This window comes from Protobothrops mucrosquamatus, unplaced genomic scaffold (assembly GCF_001527695.2).
Source record: "Protobothrops mucrosquamatus isolate PMUCROS unplaced genomic scaffold, P.Mucros_1.0 scaffold4, whole genome shotgun sequence".
In the NCBI taxonomy this organism is placed as follows: Eukaryota; Metazoa; Chordata; class Lepidosauria; order Squamata; family Viperidae; genus Protobothrops; species Protobothrops mucrosquamatus.
The window spans coordinates 151,842-176,078 of NW_015386391.1; the positions used below are offsets into that span (position 1 = coordinate 151,842).

General features: G+C 54.5%; 2 protein-coding genes across 2 annotated transcripts in view; both read left to right on the forward strand.

The window, feature by feature from the left end:
- The window catches only part of FRMPD3 (FERM and PDZ domain containing 3), a 23,481-nt gene extending 3,840 nt beyond the window's left edge, over positions 1-19,641 (forward strand). Inside the window, exons 2-17 of the mRNA XM_029282934.1 lie at positions 3,919-4,022; positions 6,235-6,416; positions 7,292-7,449; positions 7,896-7,998; positions 8,395-8,440; positions 9,351-9,455; positions 10,161-10,268; positions 10,590-10,721; positions 11,650-11,769; positions 12,032-12,168; positions 12,494-12,620; positions 14,006-14,095; positions 14,208-14,387; positions 14,565-14,732; positions 15,436-16,249; positions 16,997-19,641. Of these exons, the coding sequence (XP_029138767.1) occupies positions 3,919-4,022; positions 6,235-6,416; positions 7,292-7,449; positions 7,896-7,998; positions 8,395-8,440; positions 9,351-9,455; positions 10,161-10,268; positions 10,590-10,721; positions 11,650-11,769; positions 12,032-12,168; positions 12,494-12,620; positions 14,006-14,095; positions 14,208-14,387; positions 14,565-14,732; positions 15,436-16,249; positions 16,997-19,641 (5,219 nt within the window). The remainder of the gene's footprint in view (positions 1-3,918; positions 4,023-6,234; positions 6,417-7,291; positions 7,450-7,895; positions 7,999-8,394; positions 8,441-9,350; positions 9,456-10,160; positions 10,269-10,589; positions 10,722-11,649; positions 11,770-12,031; positions 12,169-12,493; positions 12,621-14,005; positions 14,096-14,207; positions 14,388-14,564; positions 14,733-15,435; positions 16,250-16,996) is intronic.
- Positions 19,642-20,760: 1,119 nt separating this feature from the next.
- On the forward strand, positions 20,761-23,216 carry PRPS1 (phosphoribosyl pyrophosphate synthetase 1). Its single transcript, XM_015832433.1, has 7 exons — positions 20,761-20,886; positions 20,991-21,174; positions 21,268-21,366; positions 21,604-21,728; positions 22,407-22,580; positions 22,822-22,981; positions 23,064-23,216. Exons 1-7 carry the CDS (start codon positions 20,765-20,767, stop codon positions 23,154-23,156), a joined length of 957 nt encoding a protein of 318 aa, XP_015687919.1. The 5' UTR covers positions 20,761-20,764; the 3' UTR covers positions 23,157-23,216.
- The last annotated feature ends 1,021 nt before the right edge of the window (positions 23,217-24,237 follow it).

The following is a 24,237-nucleotide window of genomic DNA, read 5'->3' on the forward strand; positions in this document are numbered from 1 at the left end:
TTCCTTTTCTTCAGAGCTTCACCAAACTTTTTGTGTAGTCAAATTTGCCTCTTCTTTGCCTCACTGGAACTATTCATAGTTTTATTGCCCATCTTAAGCTATTTTTTTCTGTTATCATATGGCATCATTTCATAATTGCCCTGATTTTATTAAAATTGTCTCTCTTGGAATCCAAGCCATGTTACTTGATTGCTGAGTTCAGTTTCCTTTAAAATCAGGAACGTGGCCTCTTTCCTGCTTTCCTGTTCCTGCTGCTTCTACTCATAGTTTTCTTGAATTGGGAGGAACCCTTGTCTAGAGCTCTGATCTGGCTTCAGTATTCCCTCAAAGCCTCTCCAGGAAGGACGGAGGGCTGTCCACCCCAGCAAGAAATCTGTGAAAAGGCAGGCCCAGTGTTGTTCTGCCAACAAAGGTCTAGAAAGTAAAATGCCTTATCCCACTATTTCATACCTCTTGGAAAAGTACGTGATTTTCTTTGAGAAAATACCACCGACACTTTTAACAATATTGTATGTATTCCTCTCTCCAGTCATTTTTATTCAAATAATTTATATTCATTCATCAGATTTACCAACCTCATTCACTTCGGCTCCTTAGCAGATCTGGATACTTTAGAAATGCAGTATAATTCCTACTCCCTTTTTATTGTTTCTGCTCCTCACTATCTAATGGGATGTTCATTCTACCAGGGTATTCATGACTCCCCGTTTAAACCTTTAAAATATGTGTTAAAATGAAACTGCAGGGCACATAGCAGAGACCAATTAAATGAAAAGACAGTCATGGAAATTATTCTACTTGGAGAGTCTTCTCACAGTTCTATTGGCACTGCTGTAGGAGGGGGGGAAAGGGCCTCAGATCCCCAGACTGCAGAAACACTTATGACAAACCAGAAATCACTTAATCTTTGTCAAAACCATCCGTGGTGAAGATGGTTTATCAAGATTTGTGCATTACAGTAAAGCAAACTACCCATCACCAAAACCACCCTCCATTTATCATGATGCCTGTCCCAATTTGGCTCTTCTAGAAGGAACTAGACTATCTCTGTATCAATTGTAAGAGGAAATCCTGGTGATATTTGTGGAAAATAACCCAACTTGCCCTTCACCATCCCCATAGCATTTATTCTTTACTCAGCACTCTTGTGTGAGACTCCCTCCAATGAAAGATGTATGTTCTCTTTCACACTGTGTATTTACCGGTAGAAACTATGGCTCTACATGCAGACCAGTGTGCATATATTCATTCATTCATTCATTCGTTCATTCAGTATTGTGCAGATAAAATTGGTCTTCGCCAGTGATTGAATCTGGAGAACAAAGAGGTGGAAGAATCTGTGCTTGTCTTGGAGCACTGGGTGCTTTTAAGGAAAGGGCAGAAGGAAGAGACTTGACTGCCTTGCATGGGAGAACAAATAAAAGAAAAACTCCTGAGGGTTCAGGATAAAAAATTACAGTTAGGTGTCAATAGCATTGAAAGCTGTAGATAGGGATGCATTTATTTATCCATAGGATGAAAATCTCCAAAACGACAGAGTAAATATTTTGCCAGAATTTTCTAATTGTCATGGATTGATAAAGAACTGATTTTTAAGCAACTGAATTCTGCTAACAGTCAAGAATTTGTCACACTGAATAGTCTGTTTCCAGGCAACCTTGTTAGCTAGTGAACTAAAACAATTTTTTTAAATGCACATAGAATAAGTGGAATAAATAAAAACAGGAAATGGAACAGTGGCTAGAAAGAAGTGGAAGAACTGCTCCAGCTCTGTAGATAAGGCAAGAATCCACATGCTGGCAATAAGGCGAGCTCCGGTGCAGGAATCTGCATCCCCTGCAAAAGGCTTTGCGCATCAGCCACAATTTTCTGGAAGACAGCATGAAGCATCACTGGCCAGAGTCTTCCCAGCTATTTCAGGCTGTGAAGGACTTGACTGGTACTCCCCTGCCATTACCTCTGATACAGGTTGCTTGCCAAAAAGAGGCAGGCAACTCCTTCCCTCATGCTGCCAGTCAACTGCCAGATCCAGAAGAGGGAGAGGTCAAGCCTGTTTGTTGGGCAGTTTCAGTAAGTGAAGTTACCCTGTGGGACTCCAAGCAGTCAACAACCTGGCTAGTGTCAACTTATGGGAGCTCTTCCGCCTTTCTGTTCCAGACACAACTGCCTACAGAAAGCTGTCTGTGCTGAACAACCAAGTGGGAATCAGGGCCACAGGGCATGTGACACCACCATGCCAAGGCTGATCCAAGGAGTCAGCTTCTTACAGTATTCAGTCCAAGCGTTTGGCTGTAAATGCAGCTGCCTCTGCATTAATAAACAGTTTGGTAGCCTCACAAGAGGCTTATGAGTCTCCCCTTGCTCTGAGCTGCCCCCCCAGATTTTTCTGCTGTAGAGACAGGGATTTTGCTAACACCCCCCCCCCTCCTGCCCATCCTCTAGTTTCTCTGGCACAAATTTGGACACCTGCAGTCTTTTACAGGGAGCTGGAGGATTGGCAGTATCTGGCCCAGATCTGCAACAGCACTGCAGCAGCAGCGGAGGAGAATCCCTATTTTCCAGCAAAAAAAGATCAAGCCTCTCTCAGACAATTCCTTTTTTAGAACCCACACAAGGGATGCAGAAGATTCTACAAGTCTTCATGTGCTCCTTAGGCAGAATCCCCTGCGGAAGCCCAGGAAGGCCTGGGCATGTAAATCAAACCCCAAGGTTGACAGCCTTGCGAAATGAAATGTTGCTTCTCTTCATCCCAAGAAAAGGGCATCAAATCCATCTCTCCGCCCCCCCCCCCCAATGTAGTTATCAAGAGGATCACAGTCAGTCTTTGAGGCAAATTAAGCATACAGGATCATAAAATGCCAGCATTATAAATACACCTTTTAATTGATTCATAGGCTATAATAACTTGAAATCGTTATATGTTTATAAAAGGAATAATTTGTGTTGTCTCTGCTTATATTTGTAGGATACGTAAGAAAACTAAATACAACAACTGGTGATTGTTTTTTATATATGTTCACTCACCATTTCTTTGAATCTGCATTTAGTTTTACTCTGTATTATGAGAATTATAACATATACATATCTTCACTGAATCTGGCTTCATGTTAAATCATGCTTTGCTGTATTAAACGACACTTGCTTGGATTCCCATGTTGCCTTAAGCCAGAAGAGAATTTTAAAGGAAAAATTGTGGCTGAGGGCCCCTCCCCGCATAGTCGTCCCTAGTAGAAACAGAGTAGCTGCCTTTGATTCTGCTTAGCTCTTTGTAACTTCAGTTGCTCTCCCTTCTGCTCTATCCAATAGGAAAAATATCAGCCCTAAAGCAATTCTACTACGTGAATCAGAGAAATAACAACCATAAAACTATAGAGAGTTATTAATCCCAAGATTAACTTTAAGAAAGCCTATGTTATTCAACATGTTGGGTGTCCTGCACAAGGGGTTGCTGAGAAACCAGCAGTCCTACTCATCAACCTGCCTCTAAGTCTCTTATGCACAACATCCTTGTCCTCAAAAGTGCCTCTCACCCTCTGATTGCCAAACTCGCCAAGCCACAGCCAGGGCATATATCAGTTTTCTTGCCTTCTTTGCTTGGCTGTTTGGGAGTTGAATTTCCTCCATTTGTCTGCTTCTCTTCTAAGCTCTTCAAGTCTCGGTCCTTCCCCAGTAGATCCGGGGTTCTCTAGAGGGGGGTCTGGGGAGAGGGAAGGAAGCCACTTCCCTGGTGCAGCTCTGCTATGAAAGGACTTGGCCAGCAAACAGCTGCTTGGCACATGCCAGAGTTTCTTCCTCGCTCGCTCTTTGGCCCCCGCCAAATTCTGGGGCTGAGCCAGGCAGCTTTTTAAGATTCCGATCACAGATGGGGCTGGATTTCGAAGGCTTGAGAGCTCAGAGCCTCCCTCGCTCTTTCCACAGGCGCCGCCATCACCAGCGCCAGGTGGAGGAAGCAGCAGCAGCAGCAGCGAGCAGTGAGCAGGCCGGAGCAAGCTGTCCCTGCTCTTGGCTGCTGGATGCCGACAGTGAGTACCTTGCGACCAGAGGAGGCTGCTGGGGGGCTCCAGTCTCAGGCAGCTTCCTTGTGGGGGAGGAGAAGTGGGGCATTCCTTGGAAGCACTTGCTTTGGGGTCTCCTGCTATGAATGGAGGGCTTGGTTGTGCCCGCCTCAAGGTGGACTCTCTGAAGTAGCCTCACCCCTCCCAGCTTTATTAGGAGGAGCAGAATCGCTGTATCCAACCAAAAGCTAGGCAGCAAAAACTAGGCAGGAGGGAGAAAACAAAGCCAGAGACCAGGCACGCAGATATGAATGGATTTTTTGTGTGAAAGTCTTTCAGGAGAGGCAGAAAGGAAATGTGCTTCTTTGCCTGGAACAGCTGGGACTGTCACTTGGTGGGCTTGTTCTTGAGCCAACCAGAAGCTTCCTGCTCTTAATTCCTGGTTTTTATCTTCCGCTCTGGAACCTTGTTCTGCCACTGAATAAGGAGGGTCCACAGCATCTTGTAGGTCTGCTTAGTCCAAGCAAGGCAGTGGAAAACTCAGAGTGCCTCTAACAGGCATCTCCAGCTGGCCCTGTGGGGGATTTTCCTTTTCCTTTCCAGAAAATGCCTTCTGATCTATTTTTGGCTGGTCCTCCAGCAATGCTTTTTTCCATGGGGTTTCCCTCCTAGGAAACAGCCCACCTGAGGACCAGTTCCATGAAATTGGTTGATCCAGAGACAAACTTCTGAAGGGAGATTAAAATTAGGCTCCCCACCTTCTGGGTTGGGTATATTTAGCCCAGGCAACTGACTGGACCAGTCTGTGGTGTCCATCAAATCACAAAAGGGTTTCAGTGGAGTTCTGGTGCACAGTCCACATGGCTCACTTTCTCCCTTCCTGTGCCTCCTGTTGGCAACAGGGAATATGGTCAGGAAGGGCCGTTAGATCTGAATAAGGGCAGCATTTCACAACAAGAATTTCACCTGGATTGGGCTGTCAAAGAGAATCCAAGAAGCCAGAAGTCTTGGGATGAAAATAATTCCTCTTCAGCACATCTCAAGAACTACTGAGGGAAATGGCCAATCTCTGAGCAGGGCTACAAACCCATCTCCCACAGGCTTGCACATCTGGAGCACATCTGTGCCAGCTGTGGTGACATTGCAACCCTATTTATCTGGAGTGGGACTTGGCCCATTTTGCTCTGCTTCCTGCAGGGACTGCCTGTGCTGGTCCCGGGAAGCTCCGGTGCAGCCTTCCTCCGGCTGGGACAGGAAACAGCCGCTGGGAGCCTTCTGACCTAGAGCCCTTCCCAAGGGACTGAGCTGCCAGCAGGGAGCCTTAGCAAGGAGTCGCTTCCCTTTATTCTCCTTGGCCTGCCATTTGGTGGCCACGTCCTGCTGTCTCTTAGCGATGTGTCTGAAGTGTAACATCCCAGGAAGATTCCTTGTGATTTGTCCCCAAACTGACAGCACTCATCCACAGGGCTGGCACCCATTGCAAGGATCATTTTCAGGAATGTTTTACCTCGATTTTTCTGTAGCAGAGATCTGAGAGATCCAGGAAAATCACCGCTTGCTAGTAGGGTCTCCATCCAGTTTTGTTCCTGGCTATGGGAACATTTGATCTGCACAGAACTCTAATGATATATACTAATTATGCAAGCTGTTCATAATACCTTAATCGGTGTAATGCATGTTATTTTCTTCTTCTTTCATCGTACTCAGGAAGGAGCAAAGGAAGGCCACAGCTTTCCCTCCTGTGTGCTTGCAGGTTGGGGGGGGAGTTTGGGCTCATCCAAAGATCCCTTGGAAGCAACAGCAGCTCCTTTGCCCAAATGCTGCTGGTATGTTTAAAAAGGAAGAGAAGGAGAGCAGAGTGAATGAGACCTTCCTTAAAGTGCAGATTAGGGAAAAAAGCAAGGAATCCTTCCATGCTGGAGGCCAGAACCGGGCTGAGAGAGGCAAGACAGCCAGCCAGCCAGCCGTGGGGCCAAAAGACAGGGCAGCCAGCCTGCTTGCTCAGAACAGCTCTCTAGCTGGTGGCCACAAGCATCTAAAAGCCCTAAGTTTGCAAGAGTCCCCTGACTTCCCTCATCCCCTGAGGGAGGCTGGGGAAGCGGGGCAGGAAGTGGGGCAACCTGGCTGGGTCAGAAGCAACATCTCCGAGCAAGTAGAAGCGAGTCCCTCCCCTGCTCCTTCCTACTGGAGCAGGATCCTGGGATCCTTGGCTCCCCAGCCATTTTCCTTGGATTCAAAGGCAGGAGCAAACCAGGCCTCCTCAATCTTTGGGGTGGGGAGCGTTAGATTCAGCTTAGAGTCCGCAGAAGTGGAGAAGCCAAGCGACGGGCTGCTGCCCTTCCTCAGCTGGCAGACCCTCCAGCCAGAGCAGGGGACCTGTGACCCTCCGAAGGAGCTGAAGGACAAGCTCCAGCAACTTAGGTTGGTTGAACCACCATTGGTGCTCAGCCACCTTGGGCCTTAATGCATCAGTAGCTGAATTGGCTATGCCACCATGAATCCCACAGAGCCCCAGCCCAGACAGGTGGGCCTTGAAGCAGGTGTTTTGGGATGGGATGGGGGGCAGCAGGTGAAGGAAGAAAGGAGAGAGCACTTTGGGATATCATTGGCAAACATGAGATCTAGCAACAGAATTTTAATTTATGCTGAGATGCGTGAAGCTGCCAGTCAGTCCAAAACAGTCTTTCCCTGGTGGTGGCAATTGCTGCAGAGGAGAAGAAACACCTCAGCCTGTCCTTCCTAAAGACCAGGGAGCCAGGGACTACCTCTCTCCCCTGAGAAGGCATGTCAGGCAACAGAAATGTCTTCTTGGTATAAGATGCTCTAGAGCGCTGGATGTACTGAGTATTGGCACCCCAAGAAATTAGGTGTTAGAGGAGGACAGGATCTGTTCCACTGCCTGAGTGTCTTGAAGTGTGAATCCTGCTTGGATTCTTCCTCCCTTGCGTGTCCTGTTGGAGCTGCTTGTGTAAATCCACCACAGGAGAGCAACCTTGCTTCGGTGTAGGGAGTGCAGCCCTCATCTGGAAGTGCCTTTCCTCCCTCCACTCTCAGGACTCCTCTGCAGAGAGCTTAGTCCTCTCGCATGCCGAAGTGCCAGGAGACAGAGCAAGCCTTTGCCTTGGAGAGAGAGGGTCCGGTCTGGAAGAGAGGCGAGGTCAACTCTGGTGCAGTGGGCCCCCCCTCCAGCCTGGGTGGTCCCCCGGGCTATGAAGAAGAGCACAGGCTTAGCCAAAGAAGAGGGCGCAAGCAGCCCCCAGCCTCATCTCTGTCCTTTTGTGTCTCCGCATGCTCAGGCATGTGACGCAGGCAGAGCGCTGCTGGGATGATATGGAATGTGACCAGTTGCCTGCAGAGGCCCTCCGACAGGTGAAAGTCCAGCGTCACCCCGTCTATGGATTCGGCTTTGTGGCCGGAAGTGAGAGACCGGTGGTAGTTCGCTCAGTGACCTCAGGTGCGGTGGGAAATGCCCCGAGGAGCGGGGCCAGTGAAGGTCGCAAGTACGAGAAGTTGGGCAGAGGGGTCTCTGTTTACTGGGGGACAGCTACATCAGAACCCCTCCTTCCCCAAAGCCATAAGAGGCAACAGGACAAAGTGGGAATGTACAAAATTTCAGAACAGGCAATTCTGATCATTCTCAAGTGACATCATTTCAAGGTCAAAACAGCTACTTTGAACTGCAGAGTGCTTGGGTCAAGCTCCCTCCCTCCCCCGATGGTTCCCAATGCCAGAGATTCCAGCTGCAAAGGCACAGGCAGCAAGGGAGCACAGCCAGGGGGTGCCTGAGGGGCAGCGGGGCCAGCAGCACATGATGGAAACATCAAAAGCCACATGGGGGCTGCTATGTCCCCAGCACCCCCCCCCCAGCAGTGGCTCACACAACCACCCTTTCTTTGGCAGGAGGGCCATCTGAGGATAAGCTGTTGGCAGGTGACCAAATTTTGGCCATAAACCATGAAGATGTAAGTGACGCCCCCAGAGAGAGAGTTATAGAACTTGTCAGGTAAGAGCGGGATGCCAGAATGGAAGGGGAGGAAGATTCAGAGACCCACCAGGGCTGCAAGGCCAGCTGTGGAAAGCCTGCACTGCTCCCAAAGGTGCTGCCTTAAGCCCACCCGGTGCTCTTCCCACAGTTGACTGCTGACATGTTCTGCATAATCTTTGGGGCAGGGAAAAGTGCAATCTGCTCCCGTCCCCTGTGATCGAAGGCCAAGGCATTCTAAGCGAATCCATGATTGGGGGTGGGAGTAAAATAAAAACTTGTCTTGCAAAAAGGAAAACCCGACCTGTGGACCCAGGGAATGACTCCACTGGGGGCAGGGAAAGGCCGACTCCGTCTCTCGCTGCAATGCTCCACAGAATTCTCCTGAAAGTAGCTGCTTCTCCCTTCTCGTTGCAGAGGCGCCAAGGAGGCCCTGGTCCTTACCGTGCTACAGACTCATCAGGTGGGAGCCAAATTTTGGGGTGGGAAGGGCACCACGTTTGCGCCAGTGACTCTTGTTCACATCGCATGTGAAGAAATGGCTGGTCCCCTACAATGGGCTGGACCACAGGCTTTTTGATCCCATTCAGCCCCCCTTGCCTTGTTGTGCAAACACGACACGGGTGGAAGGAAGGCTGGACGGCTCTGGCTGTCTGAATGTGTTGCCCCCAGCCAAAAAATGGCCAGGGCATCAAAGTGAAATTCGCCTCTTTTCAAAGATTGGCAGCAGCAGCAGCCAATCTTGGCTACTATGACGGTTGTGCCCCTGGAAGGGCCAGGCCTTGGGTACACACCTTCACGAATGCCAGCAGAAGGTGATGCTGCTGCTCTGTTGCCCAGAGACAGCACTGTTTTTTTCCTCCGTTGATAAGCTGGAGGTGATGGAGGGCCATCTGACGACCCACTGCAGCATCCCTACGATATTCCAGGCCTGGGTTTTCTCCTGCCTTCTTGGGGGAAGGGGGGGAAATACAACTGCTGGCATTTGTTTTCCAGACCACAAGCAGGGCAGCAGGGAACAGCCTTGCTCCCTCCCAGAACCCAAGTGGCAGTACCGCTGAACAGTTGGTCATGCCTGCAGTGATGAAAGCCGCTTTGAGAAGGCTCTGAACAACCAGCGCCTTTCTTCTTCTGTTGGCTGCAGCTCAGAGGAAGAGAGCCAAGCAGGCACCTGGCTGTCGTCCTTTGGAGAGCAGCATGGCCAGATCCACCCTGGCTCTCCAGGGGAGGTGGTGGCCTCAAGCAGCAGAGGCAAAGCCTTTGGGCCATCAGAACCCGGGGTGGGGGAAGAGTGTCCAGTCCAAGGAAGCTTTCTTGGTTTGCAGGCCTGGTCGGGTTGGGCAGAGCTCATCTGACGTGTCTTCTCTTTGCAGTCCCCAAAATCAGCCTTTATCAGTGCAGCCAAAAAGGCGAAATTGCGGTCCAATCCAGTGAAAGTTCGCTTTTCAGAACACGTCACCATTGGCGAGACTGATCCCGTGAGTGCCCCCCTGGGGGATTCCATGTAGCTCGATTCATCTCCTCCAACCCCCAACTCGGCAAGGGGAAGAGCTCTCCAAGGGCCGCCTTTCCAACTGATCTAGGAAGCACAGCTGAGGCCGGTGGAGAGAACTGCGTTGTATGCCGATTCCCAGAAACTGATGTGGGGTGGAAAAGGCCTTTTGAAACAGTTGAGAGAGTCCATGTATCTCAATTTGGTATGGAAGAAAAGGGGGCCAGGTTGTTTCTGGGGACATCTGTCAAAGTTCACCAGGATCTGGAGGCAACCATTTCAGTTTACATTCCAGTCTGTGTGAAAAGCAGGCGAGGGTTATGGTTACAACATGTTTTGGCCAGTCAGGAGGCAGCTGACACCTCCCCACACGCCCTGCAGCAGCTCCCAACAGAGACCGGACCGTGCGCGCTTGCCGCAGCCTCCCTGCTTCGAGCCTCTACCCATTGGGGGCCTCCAGCCTCCATCTGGCCTGCCAGCCCAGCGGAGAGCAGCCCTGGAGATCAGGGGTGGCAGGGGTGCACATTTGGCCAGTCCCCCACGATCTCCTGCCGCAGAGCTCATTCCCCCACAGTGGCTGATTCTTAAAACCCACGTGTGGCTGATGTGCTCTCCTCTTCTTCCCTCCTCCTTCTCTCTGCCCTGCCCTGCCCTGCTCCGTGGGTGGGCGGGCTCCCTCCTGTTCCCCAAGGACATGCTGAAGAAGGAAGCGCTTCTCCTGATTCCAAACGTGCTGAAGGTTTTCCTTGAGAACGGACAGATCAAGTCTTTCACCTTTGACGGCCGAACCACCGTCAAGGTAGGGAGTGCCAGAGGAGCCAGGCAACCCGCTAGGCTAGTCCTGACGTGGGCTTCCCTCGGTGGGGAGAGGCACAATAGAGGTACAGCCTCTCCCTACGAACGATCCAGCCGAGATGAAATCCCCCCCCCCAGCAGTGGTTCCCTCCTGCCTGGTTCCTGCCCTCATTCCTTTAATTCTAAGAACTGCTAAACTGCTGGACCCCTGTCCCTCGGGAGCTGCACTACGCTGGGCCTTCCTGGGAGAGGGGGAACATCTCTTGAGCATTGAAGTCCCCCCCCCCGCCGCCGCCAATTAGCTTCTCTCTTCCTCTCTGGCCAGGATGTGATGATGACCCTCCAGGATCGGCTGTCCTTGAGGCATATCGAGCATTTCTCCCTGGTCCTGGAATACTCCAGCCCTGAACAGAGCCACAAGTTCCTTCTTCTGCAGGACAAACAGCCCCTGGCCCACGTAAGCGCCTGTGCCTAACCCCAGCCCTGTGCGGGCTCCATTCTCTCTGCTGCAGGAATTTGGCCTCCTCACGGCTCCCACTGGAAGGACTGCTTGCCTGCTCTGCTCCTGGTATGGCTTGGAGGAGGGGGGTAGAGAGGAGCTGCAGATAACACAAGCGGGGGGGGGGGGAATGCTCACATCTCAGAAGGCCGGCTCACAGCTCCATGTTATTAAGTGCAAGCCAATGCTGGGCTGGGCTGCATCAGCAGAGGTAGGATGCTGAGATGATGCCACCACTGGTCAAACCATACCTGGAATACGGTATCATTTTGTGCCATAAAATATAAGACAGGTGCTGAGGAATTAGAAAGAGAACAGAGAAGAGAAACAAAGCTAGTAAGACCAGATGCTACAAAGAACCGGGTACATTTAGCCTAAGAGAAGGCCAAAAGCACACATGACAGCAGCCGTCAAAACTTAAAAAAGCTGTCCCAGGAAAAAGGAGGGGGGCCTTATTCTCTGTAGGGTAGAAGAACAACCAGTCACCGGTAGGAGCTTTCCAGAGAGAGATCCAAGCTTGAAATATGGAGCAATTTCCTGGCTACGAGAGCTATTAAGGACAGCTTGCCTTCTGGAGTCATGGAAACTCCATCATGGAGGCTTTCAAGCAAAGATGGCAATTGGAAAGCTGTCTGTCTGAGGTTTCCTGCTCTGGAAGACTTCCAGCCCTGAGAAGATTCTATCAGGTTACCTTGCCAAGTGTCTGGGCTGGGGAGGAACCAGAACACTGAGGGGGGCTTGAAGCTGGCGCAGCATTTAGGGAGGGAGAACATGCCATCCTGGGACCTCTGCTCTGCTTAGAAAAGGCGAGCCAATGCCACATAGGGGCCACATTTGCCTCCCGAGGACGAGGGTTTCAGGGAGGCTCCCGTCTGCTTCTGCACAGGTGGTACAGAGGACGCACTACCAAGGAATGCGATGCCTCTTCCGGGTCAGCTTTTTTCCCAAAGACCCCGTGGAGCTGCTTCGAAGGGACCCGGCAGCCTTTGAGTACCTGTATATCCAGGTGAAGGAGGGGGGAGGAGAGCCCCAGGCGCAGGGCCGCCTTGCCTACCATCAGGGCAAGGTTCCCCCTTGCTTCGCAGCAGAGAGCCTGGCCTCTTTCTGTCTTGGCTCCAGATTGCTCTGCAGCCACTTCCCAGCCGCCCGGAGCATAGCGGTGCTGCACCAGAGCATGCCCGGAGGGGCTGTAAAGACCTGGGCAGGGCCTTCTTGGGGAGGGGGATACGGGGAAGCAGCTGTCTGAGCAGCTCACTTTCTTTCCCCAGAGCCGCAACGATGTGATCAGGGAGCGATTTGGGATGGAGCCCAAGCCGGAAATGCTGCTCGGCCTGACTGCCCTGCACATTTACATCACGGTTTCAGCCACACGGCCAAGCCAGAAAGTCTCTCTCAAAAACGTGGAGTAAGTTTGGCAGCAAAAGCTGCAGTGACTCCCCCCCCCGCCATGCACTGGCCCCTTCTGGGGGTCCAGAGTCTCACACACACACTAAGCCAGGCTTCGTAGTGACGTTCTGGCAAGGTCTCCAGCCTCCTCTGGCCACAGGATCTGACCCTACAATCCTTCCTTGGCCCTTTGTTGACCATTTGCCCTTCCTTCCTGCCCTCTCCCTAAGGCAGTAGGGACTCGTCCTCTGCCTGCCCCCCTCAGCCCAGGGAGCCCTGGAGGGCAGGGGAACAGAGGGAGACCCGCCTGGCCTTCCTCACCAGCCCTCTCTCCTGCCTGCTAGGAAGGAATGGGGCTTGGAGCCGTTTCTGCCCCCTTCGCTGTTGCAAGGCATCAAAGACAAGAGCCTCCGGAAGGCCCTGTCTCAGCAGCTGAAGGCCCATCAGAACCAGCCCCCCTGGGGCACCAAGGCAAGGCGGGAGGGCAGGGAGGGCGGAGGGCCTGCGGGACTCCGAGGGCTGGCTGAGCGGGGGGGGGAGCAGTGTGGCCCCTCCGGCCCAGAGGGGGCTCAAGTGTGGTTTCCTCCAGCAGACTGTGAGTGAAAAGCATAGTTGAGTTGAAACATAAGAGGATTCCCAGAGTGGTGCTGCCTCCTCCCCCCAAACTCTCTGGCCAAGTTGGCATCCTTTGAAATAACACTCATGCCCTCATAGAGGGCATCTAGACAGATCTCCATCTGCAGTTGTGTTGCTCTGTGCAGGCTGATGGAGGGGCAACTTAAACATATAGTAATCAAATCAATTTCTTGGTTACCAAAACCAAGTTTCTTGCTGAAAGGCACACTGGATCTGGAAACAAATTACTCTCTGTTGCAGGATTTGGGAGCTTTTATTCCTGATTATTAGGTGGGCCATGTGTTCAGACATGCCGTTAGATGTGCATAATCTACAAACGGTCTTTCCCCTGTAAATAGAGGTAAAGGGCATAGGAAGGCCAATAGGCAACTCTACATAAAGTGTAAAATAGCCAATGCAGAAAAACCAGTTTTATTTTTATCCTGCCTTTATTATTTTTACAGATGACTCAAAGTGGCTAGCACACCTGACACCCTTTCCTCCTCCTGTTTTCCCCACAATAGCCCTGTGACGTCCAGCCAGCTTTCATGCCTAAGGGAGGGGGGGGATTAGAACGCACCATCTCCTGGTTTTTAGCTCGGTGCCTTCCCCACGAGATTATTACTTAACATCTTTCTCTCCATTCAGAGAAGGGGCCGTGATGCAAACTTCTTAGAAAGTCCAAACCCAGCTCTTCTGGGAAAAATATTTCCTGGCTTCTGGTACAACTTTCACACAAGTGGGCTAAAGCTGACAGAAGGCAGGTCGATGGCTGACCAAGCCCCCACAAAGATGCTTTTCCATAGCAGCAGCTGTAAATCCAGTACAGGGGAGACCACAGTCCAGTATGGGCCAACGGTGCTGCAAAAGAAGCCATCCCCTCTGCACTAGAAGCAGACTGGCCTTTGGGAGGGTGTCCCCTGCTGAACCAGGCAAATATTCCCTCAGGCGGTTGGACCACAAGCCATTCAGACTTTTAAGGGTCAATGCCAGCATTTGATCTTGTGCTCAGAAAACAGCTGGCAACCGGTGCAGGTCTCTCACTGCAGGACTAGTTTGCATCAGTTCGTAGCTTGGCTGCCACAGTAAAACCCAGGCAGAACCCACTGCAGTAGTCAAGCCAAGAAAGGTTCAACTTCCAGAAAAGCCACCCTTGCCCTGCATTGTTGCCAGGGCAGAATAATTCTTATGGGGATCTTGGCCCCTGGCATCCTCACAGAGGACACAATGTCTCTCCCCAGATCACCACCACCCAAGCGAAGCTCCACTACCTGCGCATCCTGAATGAGCTGCCAACCTTTGCAGGCGTCCTGTTCAGCACTGTGGGACTGGTATAGTAATGCTGGCGTGTGAGGGAGGGGAGACGGCAGTGACAGGCCCCCAGCCAGATCCTAAGGCCTGCCTCTGCCCTTCTGCCTCTGACTGGCATCTCATCCCACACAGGATGAGAAACAGTCAGCCACCACCCTCCTGGTGGGGCCTCGCCATGGCATCAGCCATGTCATTGATCTGAAGACAAACCTCACCACCGTGCTGTCCGAGTTCAGCAAAGTCAGCAAGATCCAGCTCTTCAGGGAGAACCAAGGTGTGGCCCGGGTGGAAACAAGCATCCTGGATGCCAAGGTAGGTCCAGCTGCTGCCACTGGCTGCCAGCCTGGTGGAATTGGAAGGCGAGCTAGGGCGGGTCTCCAAGCAAGGCGCTCACGGAGCCTTTCCTGGCCAGGGTTAGCTTTCCCTCTTGAGAAGGATGTCCCATAGCCAGACAGGATTCTGACCCTTTGGCTTCTCCTCCCTTCCCAGCCTCTAGTGCTGCTAATGGAATGGCCGGAGGCCACCAACTTCACCTGCCTCATTGCTGGCTACTGCCGCCTTCTGGTGGACTCCAAGCGAACGCTCCTTTCCCGACCCACCAGTCAGCCACCACCGCTTCCACTGACCAAGGCAGGTGCGTTTCATCCTCTGAGATTTGTGCCCCTTGGTCAGGTTCCCATGATATCCCTCGACTTGGGGGTTCCAATGATGGGCCTTTCCCCTGGGTGGCTCTGTAGGCAGCAGCATCCCAGTTGGAACCTCTCAAGCATGGAGATTCCCTTACCAGGCTGAGCCAGGGTGGTGTGGAGGCAGCCGTGTGTTGGGCAGAGCTTTTCTACTCAGCAGGGCTGCAGGTAGCAGCAGCAGCAGCATCCTCCCTCGCTCTTTCCTCCTCCTGCAGCTGGGAGGAGGTTGAGGGAAGGAGAGGAGCCAGGAGACAGGCCTCGCAGGGGAGCCCTGACCATTGGGCAGCGGTCACTGCACTTCCACTTGTGGCTCTTCTGAGGGAGTCCAGAGGGTCTTTGCCTGGAGCTCTCAAAGGGAAGGAGTGGGCTTTCCAGGACAGCGGCTTTCCCTGCAAGAAGCATGCCCTCTTGGCCTGTCTAGCCCCCCCCCCCCACTGTTGCTCAAGCGAGAGATTAAGCCAATTAAGCTGAAAGTGCAGGAAATGTGGAGGGGGGCCCAGGGGCAGAGGGGCCACAGCAGAACCGACCTCACAGGGTCCCCTGCTCATCCTCCGGCCAAGTGGGCAGGCACCGGATTCTTTGCCTGCCTGTCCACCAGCCGCCTCCTGGGGAGCCACGTTTTAACAGCCACTGTGTGTTATGCTCCAGACAGCAGCCCGTTCCTCGGCCATCAGCCTCCGGCACCAGCAGGGCCCCTGGCTAAGAAGGAGAGCAGGCTCCTGGGAGGCTCTCTCCCCAGCTCCGGAGCGGGGAGCCCTCCAGATCCCCTGGACTCGGAGCTCCTCGGCTTTTGCTACCTGCACCTGCGGGAGCACAAGAAGGAGCGCAAGAGCAGGACTGACGTCAATGAAAACCTGATCCTCTTTGAGGAGTCCCGGCCCCGGACCAAATCGGATCCCACCTCAGAGAGCTCCGGGCGAGACTGCAATGGGGCCGCCCAGGACTGTGAGCCCCACGGCCCAGACCAGGAACACTGGGCCAACAGAGCCAGGGCATACACCCTGGACGGCCAGCAGGACAGCCAGCCCCCCCCACAGCTCTACTGTGATTCCTGCAAGGCCAAAGTGAAGCGCCAGCAGCCAGCCCCTCACCGAGGCAGCAATCCCGGCCCCACGCAGGACAACATGGTGGACCTGACCTCCCTCCCCCCTCCAGGGAGTGATGAAGAGGAGGATGAAACCACATCCCTCCTGCCTGCCATTGCTGCACCGCCTCCCGGCTTTCAAGACAACAGCTCTGACGAGGACGACTCTAAACGCCGGGTGGCTGCAGCGGCAGCTGCCATAGCAAAAGGGCAGGAGCCGGGACGCCAGCTCTGTGGCCTCCTGTACGAGGAGATTCCCGTGACGCTCATAGACAGCCTGCCGATGCGGACGGTTCGAGATCGTGCCCAGGACCTGGATGATGCTCTGGTCTCCACTCTGCAGGCCTTGGAAGCTCTGGCAGCCTCAGAAGATGGTCCACACCCTCAGCCGCAGCAGACAGCAGGTACCCCCCCCCTTTCCAGGTGGCTCCCATCAGAACGCTCCCAGCAAAACAGCAGCACCCCCCAAAGCCTGCGAGCTTAGTCCAAAGAGAGGGGCAGTGGCAGCAGCATAGCCACATGTGGAAAGGGAGGTTGGAAGGACCCTCCCTCCCAGGTCAGAGGTGCAGTCTGTGGCTGGAGCCTTCTCAAGAGCTCCAAGTGGAGCCAGACTGGGCTGACCGAATGCCTCTCCAACCCCATTTCAGAAAGAGAGAGGCTGCAGTTTGTCTGCAGCCCCTCCTCAGAGAAGAGGCCAGAACCTGGCACAGCAAAGGGCTCTTTGGGACATTAAGACCACCATACCACCCCCACCGCTCAGGTGCATCATCGAGAGGCAGCTGGGCTAGCAGCCCAGACAATCCTGTAAAATTCCTCCTGAGCCCATGCCAGAACGTGGGCCTCCAAAAAGACAGGAGGTCCAGCAGTAGCCAGCATACGTGGCTTGTCTCGTCTACCACTTGTTTGCAGAGCCCCCCATTTCCCCCCCAGCACAGGAGCAGCTTTGCCTTTGAAGCAGTGACACACACACAGAGTGACGGATTCCTTTCATTTAAATCAGCAGCACTCTCCCCTTCCTTTTCCCCTCCCTGGTTGGCTGCGCCAAGCGGCCAAAGTCATCCAGTAGCTATGGGTGGGCTTGAGCCTCCGGCAGGAGAGGCGCTTTCCTCGCCCTTGCCCGATTCTAAAGAGCGTGCCTTCTTCTCCTCCAGGCCTCATCGTTCTGGCTGCCATCACCCCAGAGTCATCAATGGACTCCGGCCACGAAACCAACTCCTCCGAGATCCACGATGTCCCTGCAGCCGTGCAGCAACGCCAGAACGCTGCCTTCTTCCTGACTCAGCACCTGGCCCGGCAGGATCTTCCTTTCCGCATGCAGGCTGGTGGTGCCAGAGGGCCGCCTCAGCATCAGGATCCAGACCAGACCCCCAGTGCCACCTGCACTACAAGCAAGCGAGAAAAGGAGAAAGGCTGTGCCCAGCCCTTGCCCTCCCAGCGGCTCAGTGAGCCCAATGCCAAAGGGGCAGTATCCGAGCCCAAGGTTTCCCTCCCCTGCGGTACAGCTGTGGCCCCACACGCCACGGCTGTCCCTGCCCTGGGAAACAGCCACCCAGAGAGTGGGCTGCAGGACCAGAGAGCAGCTCCTGTCCTCGTCGCATCAAGTCTGCAGCTAGTCGGCCACAAAGCCTCCCTTTCTGCAGCAGCAGCAGCAGCAGCAGTGTCCTTGCCAACGGAGGGCAGCACTCCGCCCTGGGATCCTGACCCCAGGCAGCTGTCTGGTGCCCAGCCCTGCTCTGTGGGCCAGCTTCCCTCCAGCCTTCCTTGCTCCCAGAAGCAGCCAAGCAGTGAGGCCTGCCAGCAGATCCCAGGACCCCTGGGCAGTCCTGTGGAGGTGGTTCCCCCTCCCCTGCCAGCAGCAGAAGAGGAGAAGCAGACACCCCAGAGCTGCCAGCCGAAGGGAAGGCAAGAGGGGGCAGGGCAGCTGGGGGCAGAGGAACTCCTGTGCCGGGGAGAGGGTGCCAGGCCACCTAGCCAGAGGGAGACACTCATCAGCCAGGAGGAAAAAGGTCAGCATGAAACGGGTGCCAACAGCCGCAGCACCCTGAGGCCCCCACCCTGCAGGAGCCCACAGACCTTCAGTAGCCCCGGAGGGGAGAGTCTGAAGGGGAAGGTCCCCGCAGGTATTTGGACTGAAAGCCTGCCTTCCACTTCCATGCTTTTAAAAAGGCCTGAAAAGGCACTGGCTGTTATAGCACCAGACTCAGATCTCCCGGCTAAACCTAAAGTGCCCAAAGCATCATTCCGGTTCAAGAACCTCATTTCTGCCACTTTCCCAACGCGACTCAAGAGAGAGACCGATGAGCGGCAGGCTCAGCTGCAAAAAGTGAGACAATACGAACTTGAATTCCTAGAAGAGCTGCTGAAGCCAAAGCCCAGGAGAGACCCCGTGTTTCCGGACTGTCTGGATCCCTCGGCTACGGGGCGCTGCACCTGCCAGGTCCGGACCAGCCCTGTGCAGACTGGGCCAGGGATATCCAGGGAACAGAGGCGGAGTTGTGACTGCAAGCGGCTCAGCCGTGGCACCAGGCCCCTGCCTGGCCAGTCAACAGACCTAGAGAGGCAGAGCAGGAGCAGAGAGCTGCAGCAGGCAGAAGGGCCAAGAAAGTCCTCCGCTAGAGTCCCTCCCAAGAGCAGCCGGATCAGGTCCACCAGCCTGGAATCTAGGGATTGCCGGTCTGACCCTGAAAACGGCCTGTCGTGCCTGACCACGTGTGCCTCTCCTGGAGAGTGCATAGGAGCACCCCACTACAAGAAATTGGTGCGGCGCTACAGTGTCAGTGAAGTTGAAAAGATGGAGCAAATGTCCCCAAGTTCCCCAGGCTACCTGAGCCATTACCTGAGCAAGCAAAGGGAGGCCACGGCTCAAGTCCCTGCCTTGAAAGCCAAATTGCAGGACCCCCACCCCACAGCATCAGACCCCTCTTGTGTTCAAGTGACTGAGAAGAGCGAGAAAGGTGGTGCTGTGCTTCCTTTTCAGGAGGACATCTATCCGAGCCCCCACAAATTGCCAGAGGAGGACGGAGATGGGGAGAGATGCTGCTCCTTCCGGTACTGCTTCTACTACAGGAAGTGCGACATGGCTGATGATGGGAGTGAAAAGGATGAGCTCTCTTACGCCATTCCCATGCCGATTCTCCCAGAAGGGAATATCAGCCACCAGGCAATCCCAGTTGTCAGCAGAACCCTCCAAGTTCTGGATGCCACCGCCTGCAGCACTCCAGAAAACCAAACCCAGGAGATAGACCTACGGACCTCTTCCTTTGAGGGCAATCTGGCCAAGATCCATGCCCTGAAGGGCCACACCTACGCCTGGCCCAATGGGTTCCTAGCTGTGCAGCTGGACACTAGTGAACTCTTGACCATTCTGCGGCAGTGCATCGTGAGCCCCGAGGCCCAGGAAGGCAAGCCGTATCTCCCTCAGTTGACTGAGTACAAGCAAGAGTTAGCCCTTCAGTTCAAGGACTTCCGGGCCTCTTGCCGCAGAGTTGCTGCAGTCAACAAGAGCCCGACCTGCATGCTGTCAGCAGTGAGCAGCAGCTTCCAAGTCCTGGGCAGCTTGATTGAGACCTTTGTGCGGCTGGTGAACGTGGTGCGCTCAGAGTCTCAGCGCCAGGCGCTCTTGGCCAAAGTTGAAGAGATTGTGAGGAACTACACATTCTTATTGAGAGCTGCCGAGGAGTCCACTGCCCGAACCTGCCACCGAGGGGACCAGGAAGCCGAGCAGCTGAGCCACCAATCGGTGGCCTCTGTTGTGAACACTCTCACACGTTCCTTGAAGACGCTGATGAACAAGTAAATCAGTGTCTGTCACCGGAGCCCAGCGCCTGCCCAGCCTAGACCAAGTGCCTGAATGTTGTAGGGCTACCAGCCGCTGGGAGAGCCAGGACGCGGCTAGGGATCTCACTGCTGCCTGCCGCGGATGGACAGGCGGCATTTGCCACGCGAGTCCCGTCCCGGCTCCTCTCCTGGCCTGCCGAGGGCCAGACCGGCTCGCCTCGAGGGCCGAAACAGTGAAAGGCTCGGGCCCCGTCCAGGAAAAGCCCCAGCCTGGAGTCCCTGCTCGCCCCCCCCCAGAGGGAACGGGAGCGCCAGACCCTGCAGGGCTTGTCTCTCCCGCCGCCAGAAAGGAGCAGATTCGCCCGAGAGCCCTCTCGGCATTTGAGCGGGAGGCTGTTTCTCCCCCCCCGGCAGAACCGAGTCGTGGAGCCTTCCGTCTGCCAGGAACGGCCACGTCTGCGCGTCGGGAACTGTTGCTGTCGCCGCAGCCCAGCGCTGCCCGGGGCCCCGGAAGGGATTCGGAGGCCCGGGAGCCTCTCATCGCTTGGGAGAGCGGGATCCGCCTGCGGCTTCCAAAGGTGGCCAAGCGCAGCGCCTCGGGCGGACTCCGCTCCCCCAAGCGACATCGCTGCCGCTGCTGCAGGGCTCCCCAAGGCCCGTCTCCCCAGCTGCGCCCGGGGCTTGAGCGGCGCCCCTTTTTGCAGCTGTCTATACTGTATACGGAACAAGCAGCTGCTGGTTTGCAACGAGGAAGAGTAAATCTATTCCTTCCGCATCTGTCGCGTGGGAACTTTCCTTTGAGCAAGTCCCGCCCCGCGCGTGCGCGTTGCCAGGCGAGAAGCGGTGAGGTGACAAAGGGGGCGTGGCACCAAGATGGCGGGCTAGCGTGCGCGGCCCTTCCGTCGGCGCCTGCGCGTTCGAAGGCAGCCCGTGCGTCGCACCGTCCCTCTAAGCGGAGCCGGCGCCCGGAAGGCTGAGGCCGTGTGGCGCTGCTGCGGCTGCTGCTGGATCCCGAGAGCGGCGGGCGGGAGCGCCGCAGGGAGGCGGCGGAGCTGCTGCTGGTGCCGCAGGAAGGCGGCGGGCCCGCGGAGCGCGCCTCGAGCTCCACCGCGGAGCGCTGCCCGCCGCCGCTGCTGGCCAGGATGCCTAACATCAAGATCTTCAGCGGCAGCTCGCACCAGGACCTCTCGCAGAAGATCGCCGACCGGCTGGGCCTCGAGCTGGGCAAGGTCGTCACCAAGAAGTTCTCCAACCAGGAGACCTGGTGCGCGTGAGGAGCGGCGCATGCGTGGGGGCGGGCGGGCGAGCGGGGGGGGAAGGGGGAGGGAGGGAGCCTCACGCCCCGCCCTCACGCCCCGCCCCCCTCAGCGTGGAGATCGGCGAGAGCGTCCGCGGGGAGGACGTGTACATCGTGCAGAGCGGCTGCGGGGAGATCAACGACAACCTGATGGAGCTGCTGATCATGATCAACGCCTGCAAGATCGCCTCGGCCAGCCGCGTCACGGCCGTCATCCCCTGCTTCCCCTACGCGCGCCAGGACAAGAAGGACAAGGTGCCCCGCGCCCCGCGCCCTCCTCCGCCTGCCGGGCCGTGGCCGTGGCCGGCCCGCCCGCCCTGACCCCACCCGCCGCTGCCTCTCTTGCAGAGCCGGGCCCCGATCTCCGCCAAGCTGGTGGCCAACATGCTCTCCGTGGCCGGCGCGGACCACATCATCACCATGGACCTGCACGCCTCTCAGATCCAGGTTTGGGGCTGCGGTGGGACGGGCGCGCCTCGGCGGGCAGCTGCCGGCTTGGCAAGTTTCCCTGCCTGGAGAGGAAGCTCCGTGGGGCCTCTTGGGCTGCTCTGGCAGATTGGCCTCTATCCGGGTGCAGAAGGGGGCGTCCTCTCCTCTGCTGCCCTCCGGGAAATGGCCCCGAAGCCCAGCCCAAGGGGGGCTCTGGCGGGATCTTTGGGCTGAGGGGCGGCTTCCTCTCCCAAGGGCTTCTTTGACATCCCCGTGGACAACCTCTATGCTGAGCCAGCCGTCCTAAAGTGGATCAAGGAGAACATTGTTGAGTGGAAGAACTGCACCATTGTCTCTCCTGACGCTGGGGGAGCCAAGAGGTGAGGCACCCAGAGCAATTGGGGTGAGGGCCTGCTTTGCTGAACGTTTTCAGCCTCAAATCGTGGCTGTGATGAGGTCTTGATTAGTGACCACCTTGAAGAGATGTGGCCAAAGTCCCCATTCATTCTCCAAATTCAAAACACACCTGTATTTTTGTTGGCTTTCAGGGTCATGTTTTTTCTGGCTCTTGACTTTTTGTAGTGCTTGAACCCCAGTCAGCAGAGGACGTCCCAGCTGACTGAAAAGGCAGCTGCAGGAGACTGCTTGCATTCATAAAATGCTTTGACTGGGAAACCCTTTCAAGAAATGAATTTTGTTTTGGCCAGCTGTTGGTTCTGCTGCTTCTTCGAACCTTGGAATTGGAGCAAATGGGCTCTTCTGACCATCTAATGATGTGCCTGGCACAGAAGAAAGCATGTCTAGGCATTCCTAAATAATAAAGAGCTCTGTTGTGAGAATTGCAGGACAGGCCATTGTGCTGTATTTGCATGATATGTTAGCATGTGCTGCTGGCAGAGTTCATGGTAGCCTTGCCCAGCCTGCTCTTTTGGGATGGATTTGAGGTGGCAGTGCTGATAAGAATTCAGGGAGTTGCTGCCCTGCAATCGGAAGGCATAAGAAGGGGCAGGATTACCACCCTTTCTGGAAATTGCTGGTATGGGCCTGTCTCTCCACAGAGTGACTTCCATTGCTGATCGGCTGAATGTGGACTTTGCCCTTATTCATAAAGAGAGGAAGAAGGCCAGCGAGGTAGACCGCATGGTGCTGGTAGGAGATGTGAAGGACCGGGTGGCCATCCTTGTGGATGACATGGCAGACACCTGTGGCACCATCTGCCACGCAGCAGACAAGTGAGTATCCTAACGGAGTGTAGGCAGCCATCTGGGGTCAAGAGAGTGGATGGCTAGTTCTGTCCTGGCTGATTCAGCCTCCTACCTGTCCCCATTCTGCTGCTTTGAATGAAATTAGATGTGCTGAAAGCAATAAGAGGCTAGGTTTGTTTACTAATGGCGGATTAGAATGCTTGCTTTATTCAGAGATGAGCAGCCGGCTCACCCAGTAAACACTGCCTTCTGTCTGTTTTCCACATAGGCTGCTTTCAGCTGGTGCTACCAAAGTTTATGCCATCCTGACTCATGGGATCTTTTCTGGGCCAGCCATTTCCCGAATCAACCACGCCTGCTTTGAAGCAGTTGTAGTCACAAACACAATCCCCCAGGAGGACAAGATGAAACACTGCCCTAAAATCCAGGTGAGGCTGCAGAAGAAAAGGAGAGTCTGGACAGCTTGCAGGCTCCAGATGGCTTGACTTGTTGCTTTCTCTTTCTCTGCAGGTGATTGATATCTCCATGATCCTGGCTGAAGCCATTAGGCGGACTCACAACGGGGAATCTGTCTCTTATCTCTTCAGTCATGTCCCTTTATAACTGTAGATGCTGCTGCTTGGGTGGCTTTTTGAAAAACCAAAATTTGTTTTAAGTTCAGTAGATGTTGCTTGTTTGATTGCCACACTCTTCCTTTCTATTTCTCAGTGTTTGGAGGGGGAGGGGGAGGGGGGAGAGATCATGGTTCATATTCTTAGCCTGTCCATTGACTGGGGTGCTTTTATGCAAATTATGTTTCTTGTGAAGTTATTGATTCACATGACACTGAAAGTTATTTCACTTGGAGGAGAATAGAACCAGCGTTTCAGGTCATCCATCATGTGTCCTTGGGAGGGCGTGGTAGCGAGTTGTGCAAAAGGTCAGGATTGTAATTTTGTTAGAGTGGTCACTTGGTTCAAGAGTATGCAGAGAGAGGCCTTTGCCAAACAAATGCCCACATTTGGGGTGTGCCCTGACTGGAACTTGCCTGCCTCTTCCTCCCCACCCCTTTTATGTCGTTCATTTCCTAAGGGGCGGGTTGGAGTGTCCCCCACCTCTTCCTTTTAAAGCAGACATGTGAAACTCGCAACGTCACGTGATGTCGCGCGACATATCGGAGCTTTTTCCCCATTGCCGGCAATGTAGTGGGCCCGGTTTCCTCTTGACGCGTGCAGCCCGCGGGCCGGCAGTTTCACACCCGTTTTAAAGGCTTCCCAGGGGATTTATGCAGCTTGTGATCCTGGGGCATTCTGCCCAATTACTTTCAGGAGTGTCTCTTGGCGCCTTTTCTACCCGACAGCAGTGGAGATCATTTCAGAGCAATGGGGCCTGCCTTCCTTTGAGAGGCAAAAGCAGAAGACCATGATCCCCATCCCAAGGTTTTCAGAGTGTTTGAGGAGAGGAGAAACACGGCTCCCAGAAAAGCAGAGATCTTTACAGCCTTAGCATGCTGCCTCTGCTCCCACGGCCCTTCGGCTGGGTTCTGGGCAGCAGTTCTGTGGATTGTATGCCTGTTGCTCTGGCGTGTGTGTGTGCGCGCGCACGCGCCTTTATTTTGCTTATTTGGGCCCTTCCTGCTGCCTCAGCTTCGCTTCAGCTGAATCCCTAGGATACCAATGTGATGTTTGTGTTACTTAGAACTTCA

What these genes read in the sequence shown, in the direction of transcription:
- PRPS1 (XM_015832433.1), top strand. Translation starts at nt 20,765, where the DNA reads ATGCCTAACATCAAGATCTTCAGCGGCAGCTCGCACCAGGACCTCTCG. An exon ending in TTCTCCAACCAGGAGACCTG is followed by an intron (nt 20,887 to 20,990) that starts GTGCGCGTGAGG and finishes CGCCCCCCTCAG; the next exon opens with CGTGGAGATCGGCGAGAGCG. An exon ending in GACGCTGGGGGAGCCAAGAG is followed by an intron (nt 21,729 to 22,406) that starts GTGAGGCACCCA and finishes GTCTCTCCACAG; the next exon opens with AGTGACTTCCATTGCTGATC.